The sequence below is a fragment of the Cydia pomonella genome, chromosome 12, assembly GCF_033807575.1.
Source record: "Cydia pomonella isolate Wapato2018A chromosome 12, ilCydPomo1, whole genome shotgun sequence".
NCBI lineage: Eukaryota > Metazoa > Arthropoda > Insecta > Lepidoptera > Tortricidae > Cydia > Cydia pomonella.
The window spans coordinates 11,791,683-11,804,213 of NC_084714.1; the positions used below are offsets into that span (position 1 = coordinate 11,791,683).

Here is a 12,531-nt window from a genome sequence, read left to right on the forward strand (position 1 = left end):
TTGAAAGGCACACTAGTGTGATCCCAGAGGACCGTGTTTTGGTTTCTAAAAGTAACTCGAGTATTATTAAAATAAACATGCTTGCTAAGCTGGTGAGTACATAAAGGTATTACTATTGTTGTGGTCTCGTGATACGATGTTGTGTAAGTAAGTTTATTCTAACATATTGATTACGTAGATATGCTACATAACAGTATCATACGGAGATAAGTTTTTAATGGACTTCGAATCCTGTAAACTTCATTGTTATTTTGTTCCTCACTCTTATTGCATAATACTACCGTACAAATGGCTGTGTCCGCATATGATTCAGTCTTATTTTCCCTTTACTCTCCCAGGGAGTAAAAAAAAAAAAAAAAGCAGCCAATGGCCATCCTAAATTTCGTCAAAATCCCGGAGTAGCCGTGAAAAGGTATCAGGCAATAGAAACATTCACATTATCATGTATCCATATTATCATTATAACTACATAAATAAATAATATTTTGGGACATTCTTACACAAATCGACCTAGCAAAGCTTGAACTGTGAGTACTAGGCGATATTTAAACAGATAAATACATTAGATACCAGGATTCGTATCACACTGTTATTGGCGACTGTTCTTCTCATTTGCATGGCCATTCTCTTCTCTCGTTTTCGAGACCTTCCTAATGAGCCTAAACTCGATGTGTCTGTATTTTCAATCCAGGAGTTCCTTTCGCTACCTTCCTTCCTTGCATATTACGGTAGTAATTCGAATGTCACCTGAATCAGATACCGGAAAGTGGTTTAAATTTTAATTACAAGATTTGAAGCACTATTATACTCGTATATTATAAACAAATATATAGGGATTGAAGCTAAATAAAAGTGCTTAAAAAATAGGTACTAGTCACCGAATAAATGACAACGGGTGACTTATATTTTTCTTTAATCTTTATTGCACAAAAGAAAACCATTTATATAGATTTTGATCCAGTTAACCGCAGAGATTCTTTTAGATTCTATAAACGAAACTTTATACAAAATGTTGTTTTGATTTTATATATTTTCGCACATTTCAAGGTAACTCAATACATATTAACCAAAGAAATATCTACTTTAAATACCCATAGGTTATTGTCATTAATAACTGTAATACCTATATAAAAAATATTGTGTAAAAGGCACCATACATTGACCAGGATGTAGTTTTTTTACTGACCTATGATGACAAGTAGTGTCTCATGGATGTCCATGTAACAAAAAAGATTAAACGTAATGTGAAGGCTTATTAATACTAATAACTCTCAGTATCTGTGAATCAATTGTATACGTTTAGATATATTTTGGTTTGAAATATAAACCACCTATATGAAAACAATAAACCATTATGACTGTATTATCATTAGTTAAGAAATTAATCTACTGCATACTAATTGTGTAAATATTTTATTTTATTTTATACCGTAATACTAGTTTTTAGTGAAAACGCGTTTAGTAGTTTTTCGTAAGGCCTCGGTGAAACCTAGTTTTTACTAGACGATGCATTGAATAAAAATGTTAATTTTCCTAAGTTAACATTATAAAATACTTAAAGTGTTAGTTAGGGAAAACGAGTTGTAACAGTTTCCTTTAACTTAAATCGGGTTTTACGGTAACATGCATACATACAAAAATATGTATACATACATATATGTAGATACCTTCTTGCTTACTATAATACCTAACATTTTTTTGTAATTCATGCGAAATTTATCTACATTAAGAGGAAAGGGGACGGCCGCTTCTCCATACAAACGTAGTCCCCATTCTCCTCTCTGGATATTGACATTATGGAAAATATTTCTACACAATTTGATGTATTGTAAGAGACGATGGTAAGAGACCGGACGGAATGTCACTAATTCCGTGGAAGATGGGACGGGTGCTGGTGTGGGACGCCACATGTGTAGACACCCTAGCCCCGTCTCATCTCCACGGCACAACTGCAAAAGCCGGCGCGGCGGCAGAGGCGGCCGAAAAATTAAAAAAGATCAAATATAGGGGTCTCGGCCCCGAATACGATTTCGTACCTTTTGGCGTCGAGACCCTTGGCCCGTGGGGTCCGAATGCATCTACACTGTTCAAGGAAATATCCAAAAAAATAGCAGACGCTACCGGTGATCGTAGAGCTGGCAGCTTCCTCGCACAGAGAATAAGTATTGCGATACAACGAGGAAATGCTGCCAGCATCTACGGCACCATGCCGCAGGGGGATAGTTTTTAATTATTTATTTTAAGATTAGTTTTATTTATTTTTAGATTTAGATTTTAAGTTTTATATGTATTATGTTGTGTTTATAAATACTTAGTGTATTTATTTGATGTATATTAACCATATCTATCATACTCTTATAATTATTAAAATTTCGAAATAAAATCAAACGTCGGGGCAAATATTTTCAATAATGTTAATATCCAGAGAGGAAAATGAGGACTACGTTTGCATGAAAAGGCGATTTCGCACGGGACCTCCACTTTTGTCTTAATGCATATATACCTTTCATTTTAAGTACAGTCAAGGTATTAGATAGCGATACGAACAAATGTCCAAAAATGTGTACACAGTACCTTCATGTTTAGGAAAAGGTATATTTTTGACTTCGTATCCGATGGTACAGTCAGCATCAAAAGTAGCGGATGAAGCAACGCGCCAAAAGTATCTGATATTCCGTATAACTTTTCGAAATGTAGATAATTTTCTAAAATTCGCGTTCAAAAATATATCTTTTACATTCTTAGTTGTTCTATATTAAAGATATCACTTTTTGTTAAGCTGTTAGAGAATGGTAGGTACTTATGAAGCGTTATTTGATCCGCTACATTTGATGCTGACTGTACCATTGTGGTTATTGCACAAATAAAACAAAATGCAAATAACAAAGAAATAATACAAGTAATCATAATTAGATAACAACATTTATTTATATGAGTTTTTCAACCGAATTTACCGGTTTATGTTTTGTTTTAGATATTCGTCTTTGCTTTGTTGGCTGTTACCTTGGCCGCTCCCCAGTACTACTACCCTGGCTCTGGCTATGGGTACAGCGGGTACTCGTCAGGGTACCCCGGTTACTACGGGTACTCCGGGTACTCCCCACTCTCCTACAGCGGCTACGGCGCCTACCCAGGATCGAGCTACAACTACGGATATAGCTACTACTAAGTTCATCATTTAATTATTGTCGCATACCATTTGTATATATAAATATTATTTTAAAATGAATAGTTTATGTATTCTGTTGTTTTTGTTCTCATTTTCTGTTGTTTATTTTTACGACAGTAATTTTGTATCAAGGTTACATTACAAAGTATACTTAGGCCAAATATTTCCCAAAAGCTTGTTCGAATTACGGCTGCAGCAGCGTTACTGCTGACGCGTTGCAGTAGCGAGAAATGGGCGAATGTCACTAATGATTTCCTTGATAAATCGCGTCGTAGTCGTTTCTGAACTGTTATCGCCATTGGGAAGTTCAAATCCATCTCACATATTATTAAGGAGATAGACAACTAATTAGTGACATCGCCCGTTTTACGTTGTGGCAATGCTTTTTCAGCCTTGCAGCTGCAGTCGCAATCGGAACGTAAGCTTAAGGTTAATAATGATTGGCTTATAATTCCTAATGAGAAAAATGAAAGTGAGTCTGACTTTAATTTCGATGTTAATATGACATGTATGCATGTGACGTCCGCGCGCCTCTGTCCGCGCGTCCGCTGTATCCTGGCCTGCGCGCCAGTAATAAACGAGCTTCCATCGTACGCACTTGTTTCATTGCTAAGTACTTACATACATATCAGTGGCTAACGAGGCTGGTGCATACCCGCGCGTAGATATTATAAGTGTTATAAAATGTCCGGTTATTTAGGCAGTATTTCTAGCTTTGATCCTAATACGCAGGACTGGCAAATATTTGTTAGTCGTTTGAAGCAGTTTTTAGGATTAAATGCGATTACGGACGAGGGGAAGAAAAAAGCGGTTTTATTAACGCATCTTTCGGATGACGCATATCGGCTACTTGTAAACCTCGCGCACCCAAAGGATGTGGAAACAGAGAAGTACGAGGATCTGCTCGGATTACTCAATGGACACTTTGTACCAAAGAGGTCTACCTTCACGGATAAAGCGAAATTCTACAACGCGGTAAAGGCAGACGGCGAAAAGATCGAAGACTGGGCGGCTCGACTTCGTGGACTGGCAGTTCACTGTCAGTTCGGAACCGCTCTGGAAATGATGCTTCGCGATCGTTTTGTTCTGGGATTCAATGCGGGTCCAGAACGAGACCGACTCTGTGAGCAGGACGTGGAGAAATTAACGTTCGCTAAGGCGTTGGAGCTAGCTCAGCAGGCGGCTTGTGCTCGTCAGGCCAAGGCCACCCCTGCGGTGCTCAAGGAGGAACCAGTGTTCCGGACGAGCACGACGAAAAGCGGCAGCAGCGGCCGCGGAGGTCACGGAGGTCACGGGAGCCGCGTTAGGCACGGTAGCCGCGCGGCAGACAGCGCGGACTCATCTCCCCGTTGTAATGTTTGTGGTCTTCGTAATCACGCGGCGGATAGGTGTAGGTATAGACAGTACCGGTGTCAAAAGTGTAACGAAAAAGGCCATCTTAAGAAAGTGTGCACGTCCAGTCGTGTGAATAATATCGCTATCGGACAGTCGGCGGATGCCCAGGAGTCTGGAGACGGCAGCAGTGAGTGTGAGGAATGCCAGCTGTTCAATTTGAGGTGCGTCAATTACGATCCCATATTAATTCCTGTCGTTCTTAATAATGGCGTAAAATTAAGCATGGAACTAGATTCGGGGTCAGGTTCAAATGTAATTAGTTATGAACTATATGAAAAACATTTCATCCGAATTCCATTAGAAAAGGTCAATGTGAGAATGTGTTTCTATAACGGTCATAAAATCACTCCCGCGGGTAGATTTGCGGCCGATGTTACCTATCGTAACGTGACGAGGCAATTATCGTTTTATGTTGTGGAAAACGGTGCAAATCCGCTATTGGGTCGTGAATTTATGGTCAAATTTGATATATATTTTGCAGTAGGTAATAATAAAATTGCTGTAAACGAATGTTTTGATCCCGAAGTAAAAACATTGTTATCAAATTTTGAACCATTATTTCGTGACGAATTAGGGTGTTTTAATAAGTTCAAGGTGAAGCTTCAATTAAAGGAAGGCGTTAAACCTAAATTTTATAAGCCGAGACCATTGCCATTTGCGTTAAAATCTCAGGTAGAAAATGAATTATCGAGACTTACGCGGGAAGGCATTCTAGTTCCTGTTAACTACTCCGATTACGCAACGCCAATTGTCCCGGTTTTAAAACAAAACGGCAGCGTACGAATATGCGGGGATTATTCTCTCACTGTTAATAATGATATTTATATAGACAAATATCCGTTACCTCGGATAGAGGATATTTTTGCTAAATTAAGTGGGGGTGAATATTATTCGAAGTTAGACTGCAGTCAGGCCTATAACCAGTTTGTTCTTTCGGACGAAGCCCAAAAGCTTACCACAATAAATACCACTAAAGGGTTATTTATGTACACGCGCCTCGTTTTTGGTCTCGCGAACGCGCCGGCGGTATTCCAGCGAGCTATCGAGAACTTGCTAGCGGGTATCGAGGGTGTAGCCGTTTTTCTAGACGATGTTTGTGTTACGGGGGCTACAAAATCCGAACATTTAGGCCGGCTAAAGTTAGTTTTCGAAAGATTTCAAGACGCCGGCATGCGACTACAAAAAAATAAATGTGCATTTTTCCAAAAGAGCGTTGATTATTTGGGACATATTATCGATAAAAATGGAATGCACAAGTGTCCTAAAAAGGTAGACGCTATAGTAAACGCACCGCGGCCAACTAATATAAAGGAACTTAAAAGTTTTCTAGGGCTAGTAAATTACTATCGCAATTTTGTAGAAAATGCATCAAGCATATTATGTCCACTCCACGAATTATTGCGCGCGGGCGCGAGGTGGGAGTGGACGCCGCGACACGAAGCCGCTTTCGAACGGATGAAGGGGGAGCTGGCGTCCGAGCGCGTCCTGGCGCACTTTGACCCCAGCGCGCGTCTCCTTCTCAGCGTAGATGCTGGCCCAGCGGGTCTTGGTGCGGTCTTGTCCCAAATAGGCGTCGATGGCGTTGAGCGGCCGCTTGCCTATGGTTCCCGCTCGCTGACGGACAGTGAGCGAAACTATAGTCAGCTGCATAAAGAAGCGACCGCGTTGGTGTTCGGAATTAAAAAATTCCACCAATATTTGTATGGCCGCGCGGAACCGTTTATCCTAAAAACCGATCACAAACCTTTATTAGCGATATTCGGGAAAAAGAACGGTATATCGGTAATGACGGCTTCCCGGTTAGTAAGATACGCTATATTTTTATCCGCGTATAACTACGTTATTCAATACACTGCAGGTAAGGAAAATACAGTTGCTGATTATTTTTCGCGCGCATGTCCGTCATCGGTAGATAACGCGGCGGGGAACACACTTGTAAACCAGTGCAGTGTACTGAACGTTAACGCGTTGCAACTATATAATTTAGCACCCTTAACCTATAAAGACATTCAGAATGCTACGGCGGCGGATAAAACGTTAGCTACGGTAACAAAATATATTCAGCAAGGCTGGCCGCGCAAAATACGCTGTTCTAAAATTGAACCTTATTTCCGTTGCAGGAATGATTTAGAATTAGAAAAAGGCTGTATAATGAGAGGACATCGTGTTATAATTCCAAAAATGTTAAGATACAAATTATTGCAAGAGCTACATAAATCACATTTAGGCATAGTTAAAACTAAGAGCAATGCTCGATCACGTATGTGGTGGCCCGCTATCGACCACGACATCGAACAGCTGATCGGCGCGTGCACCGTGTGCAGCGCGCTGCGCGCCGCGCCCGCTCGCGCGCCCCCCGCCAGCTGGAGCCAGCCACCGGGGCCATGGCACCGCATTCACATTGACTACATGCTTGTAGCTCAAAGAACGTATTTGATTGTGGTAGACGCTTTTAGCAAATGGGTTGAATGTATAGGCATGACTTGCGGTACTACTACGAAACATTTAATTAAAGAGTTATCATTATTATTTACGAGGTTTGGCCTGCCTGATACGATTGTGTCAGATAATGATACTAAAATTGCATCCCAAGAATTTAATCAGTTTTGTAAAATGATGGGTGTTAATTATGTAACTTCACCTATATATCACCCAATTAGCAACGGTATCGCCGAATGTGCAGTACGAAATTGTAAAAAAATGATTAAATCAATTATAGAACAAGAATCACAATGTATAAGTCAGTTAAATTGTAAATTACAGAGTTATTTGTTCGAATATCGTACTACCGTGCATTGTACAACGAAAGAAACTCCAGCAAAGCTAATGTTTGGCCGTGAGTTGCGTTCGAGATTAGACCTCATAGTACCGCCGCAAGGCAAAACTGCTGACGCGATGCATTCCTCGCAGCCGGCCCAGCCCGGTAAACAAGCGCGTTCATTTAACGTCAACGAAGACGTTTGGGTTAAATGTTTTGAAAATCGTAAACCATATTGGACAAGAGGTAAAATAATTAGCAAAATCGGTTGTAGAATGTACCTCGTTTACGTAATAGACCAAAACATAAATTGTAGACGCCACGTTGACCAAATATTGCGATATACGAACAATAACAAAAGCTATAATGGTCACACCTTCGATTCAGCAGTAACATCCTCTGGTACCTTGTCAGATGCGATTCCGGATTCTATCACCTCGCCTGCAGTCTCACAAGACCAATCAACGGATCTAAACAATGATGTAGTGAATAATCCAGCTACTATTAGCTCGGACTTAGGGAATGAACCCGTTCTTGAGGAGAGGTGGGAGGATGCCGAAGCAGAGGGGGAGGACATGGGGACTGAGCGACGGTTAGTACTTAATGATTCACCAGAAACTAGTAACGAAGATCAGGTTATCCCTTCGACCGATAACTCGTCACCCGATCCCCAACGTCGTCATCAATTACGACCTAGATCTAAGGCAATTAATTATAAGGTTTAAAATAAGTTTGTTATATTATAATAGTGCTTATTTCTTCATCTCAGGTTCCCTTAATTAAAACGGGAGGAGATGACATGTATGCATGTGACGTCCGCGCGCCTCTGTCCGCGCGTCCGCTGTATCCTGGCCTGCGCGCCAGTAATAAACGAGCTTCCATCGTACGCACTTGTTTCATTGCTAAGTACTTACATACATATCATAATATCAACGCCATAGCTCACTTTAGTCTTCCCGTGCTATGAAAACTCCGAAGACTGGATATTATGCGATGTCACGACGTATTATAAAAAAATGCAATAGTGATTTAAGGATGAATCACGGATATTGATTGTCTAGGCTGATATACAAGTTTGTCTACAGAATACTCGATCAGTTTGAAGATTAAGGACATTTTTTGTCAATAGATGAAGTACATTGCGTGAGCCGGGCGTGGTTGTTTTAGTGGTATATAAGCTGAGGTTGGTGTTAGGACCATTATCACTTGTTACTAGTACAAGCTCCAATCACATCAATCATGTTCTCTAGAATCGTAAGTACTTACCTATATATATATATATATATATTATCTTTATCTTATCTTGAATTGTATTAATAAATAGTGGACCCTTAAACAAAATTAAAGAATAATATTTTAATTAATAAATCAGGTCTCATATTTTCTTGTGCTTTTAAACCAGATCGAGGTATATTTACCCAGTAAAAGGGCTATCTATTAATGGTTGTAGCTAGTTTCCCAGTAGCATAATTTGGTAGGTTCTACAACATGCGTAAATACGTGGTTATATCATCAAAAGCCCGAATAAAGGTCAGTTTCAGTCACGCTTGTAACAGCTACGTCACACAATTGGCGAGTAAAAATAGCGAAGCACTGACGTGGAGAGGGGCTTCTCACCTCGCTGAAGCTTGGCCATTTCACTTCGTTGGTTGACATTTAGCGAGGGACCAGACGGTCCTAATATGCACTAAATATAGGTATAGGGAGTGTTCAAATATTATGCCAAAAGATACCTATGATAAAGTTTTATTGATACAAACTTATGCTGTTCTAAAATGTACAATGAGTTACAATTATGAATTAAATACGAATACATGAAAAATCAACTTAGTTAAAGTAAAGTTAGTTAAGTATTCAATACCATTGAACATATTACATTATGTATATTACCGAATTTAATTTAAATACGATGCCTAAAAACTAATATTGCGCAGTTTTTGCGCAGAAAGTTAGAAACATGAGCATAGTTAGTGTAGTTATGAAAAAGTTTTTTCTGGCACAATCTTGGCTTAGAATTATTGAAATTATAAATAAAGAAATATAATAAGACTCAGGAAAATGTCATGCTGCATGCATAGTTTACCGTGTAATTATTATTATAATTTAAGCTCTCCAAGGGCCTCTACGTATTGGATCTATATCCCCATGCAAGCCTATCAAAAGACCGGGATTTATAGGCCCGTATAATCCAAGGATATACAAATTATAATTTAATAATTACGTTTTTCCATGTTACTTGATACCGTAGTGGCGGTAGCTTGTCGACCGTTTAAAAAAGTAGAGATTATAACATTGGACTTAGAACAATGAACATAAAGTTAAAATAGTATTTTGAATAGAATGAGGATTTCATGCGATCGGTTAGTTAGATGGTAGTATTATTTCAAATGAATTAAGTTTGGTTTATTATCTGCTGCGGTAGGTAGTGCAAGGGTTTTTGACTAGTGCTTGGTAATTTTGACGTTGACTTGCCATTTTATTTCTGTGGTTAAAAAAGGTGTCACTATTTATTTTAAAATGAATATCTTTCTTCCAGTTTGCCTTCCTCGCTCTCGTGGCTGTGGCCTTCGCTAGCCCCAAGCCCGAGCCCAAGCCCGAGCCCCAGGTGGTGGCGTACTCCGCTCCCGCCGTAGTGCCCGCGGTGGGCTACTCCGGCTACTCCGCGTACTCCCCAGTCGCCTACTCCGCCCCGCTCGCCGCCGCCCCTGCCTACCCCTACGCCTATTCTGCAGGATACTATGTCCGTTAAAAACAAATTCTTACTATGGACTCATGAATATGGACTCTGAACTGCAACACGATTTTCAATAAAGTTTATTTTTGCAACTTATGCAAGTGTATTCTTCATCATAATTAGTACTTCTTATAACACATTCTTCTGAGGTAAAAATATTATTTATTAGGATAAGTACCTTACAAATAGCTATTTGACAAAAAAAATATATTTAGAAATCGACCACAATGGCAATTCGTATATCTACTTATAGATAAGTAAGTAAAGAAGACGGTAATATGATTCCACAATCTTATTATTGAATTAAGCTTAATACGTCATCGTCTTTATTTATTTAAAACATCAAATCAATTACTTATTTTCATTCAAGTCTCAAAATACAATTTACATTACATATGTATAAAATTAAGTACCTATTTTCAAAGAGATGCCAAAGCCTGCCTAGGATTTTAATTTTAGTTACAACAATAAAGATACATGAACATAATACGTATTGTCTTAACACTATTCATGGTTTTTTTTAAATAGGTACCTACGCTTTTTAAGCTTCTTTTTTGATCGTTAGTGCTAGAAAGCAGCAATATGGCATCGATACATAAATCAATAAATCCGACAAATCGTACAATAAAATCTAAAACAAAAAAAAAAAACAGGGTACCCCCCCCCCCCCCCTACAAGTAAAGTGGGGTGATTTTTTTTTCTTCAACCCTACAGTGTCGGGTATTGTTGGAAAGGTTTTTCTAATAAAGGATATTCAACAATTTTTTTGGTAAACTGAATACATTATGTAACAGAACGAAAAGCCAAGAAAGAGACCCATTAATGTTTAACCATATTTACATTACTGCCATGAATGTTAAACACATTTTGAACATAGGTCCAAAAAAAAAAATGGAAATAGAGCTTACGAAAGACAATAAATTAAAACTATAGCGGACATGACATGATCAGTTTAGCTGTTTCTGAGCTATCGCAAAACGTCTCCCCTTTATAGTGAAAAGACGCACATACACAGTTAAACGTTATTATGACTCACGACATTGAATGGGTTGTTAAAGTTATTTGGCATTATTCATGTAAATATGCTTCACTAAAACGGTTTCAATGGATGTATGAATAATGCCGTTGACATTTGACAGTTTTAGAACGAAAGAGTAGAAAATTAAATAATAAAAAGCGGCCAAGTGCGAGTCGGACTCGCGCATGAAGGGTTCCGTACAATTTAAGACGTATTAAAAAAAATCTTCTTACTAGATCTTGTTCAACATTTTACCACTTTGGACACACATTTTACCACTTTGGAAGTGTCTCTCGCGCAAACTATTCAGTTTAGAAAAAAATGATATTAGGAACCTAACTATCATTTTTGAAGACCTATCCATAGATACATTACACGTATATGTTTGATGAAAAAATTTTTTTTTAAATTTTATGACGTATTAAAAAAAAAACTACTCACTAGATCTTGTTCAAAACAATTTTCGGTGGAAGTTTGCATGGTAATGTATATCATATATTTTTTTTAGATTTTTCATTCTGTTATTTTAGAAGTTACAGGGGGGGGACACACTTTTTTTCACTTTGGAAGGTTCTCTCGCGCAAACTATTCAGTTTAGAAAAAAATGATATTAGAAACATTAATATCATTTTTGAAGACCTATCCATAGATACCCCACACGTATGGGTATGATGAAAAAAATATTTTTTTTTTTTATTTCATGACGTATTAAAAAAAAACTACTTACTAGATCTCGTTCAAACCAATTTTCGGTGGAAGTTTACATGGCAATGTATATCATATATTTTTTTTAGATTTTTCATTCTGTTATTTTAGAAGTTACGGGGGGGGGGGACACACATTTTACCACTTTGGAAGTGTCTCTCGCGCAAACTATTCATTTTAGAAAAAAATGATATTAGAAACTTCAATATCATTTTTGAAGACCTATCCATAGATACCCCACACGTATGGGTTTGATGAAAAAAGATTTTTTGAGTTTCAGTTCTAAGTATGGGGAACCCCCAAAATTTATTGTTTTTTTTCTATTTTTGTGTAAACATCCTAATGCGGTTCATAGAATACATCTACTTACCAAGTTTGAACAGTACAGCTCTTATAGTTTCGGAAAAAAGTGGCTGTGACAGAATCGGACAGACAGACGGACATGACGAATCTATAAGGGTTCCGTTTTTTGCCATTTGGCTACGGAACCCTAAAAAGGAGTCATATAAAATGCATTATGTCTAAGACTTATTACTATACTTCACTTTTTCATACTTTAATGAACAAAATCATTTTGAAATTACTGCTGTTTGTTAAAATATGTGTTTTTCATCTATATCACGTTCTTCAATCTAAATGTTTTTCGCTATGGGATATTTATCTTTAGACATGCAGTCTCCAATTTTTTTAAGTCCTAAAGGAAAAATCATGGCCATATGTTTATTACTTTAGTTAGGTAATGATTATACAAA

The 12,531-nt window shown here is 38.1% G+C and overlaps 1 protein-coding gene across 1 annotated transcript; it reads left to right on the forward strand.

Moving 5' to 3' along the window:
• The first annotated feature begins 3,661 nt into the window (after window positions 1-3,661).
• On the forward strand, window positions 3,662-8,247 carry LOC133523580 (uncharacterized). Its single transcript, XM_061859245.1, has 2 exons — window positions 3,662-4,725; window positions 8,092-8,247. Exons 1-2 carry the CDS (start codon window positions 3,854-3,856, stop codon window positions 8,099-8,101), a joined length of 882 nt encoding a protein of 293 aa, XP_061715229.1. The 5' UTR covers window positions 3,662-3,853; the 3' UTR covers window positions 8,102-8,247.
• The last annotated feature ends 4,284 nt before the right edge of the window (window positions 8,248-12,531 follow it).

Coding starts and splice junctions, on each gene's coding strand:
- LOC133523580 (XM_061859245.1), top strand. CDS start 3,854: ATGTCCGGTTATTTAGGCAGTATTTCTAGCTTTGATCCTAATACGCAG.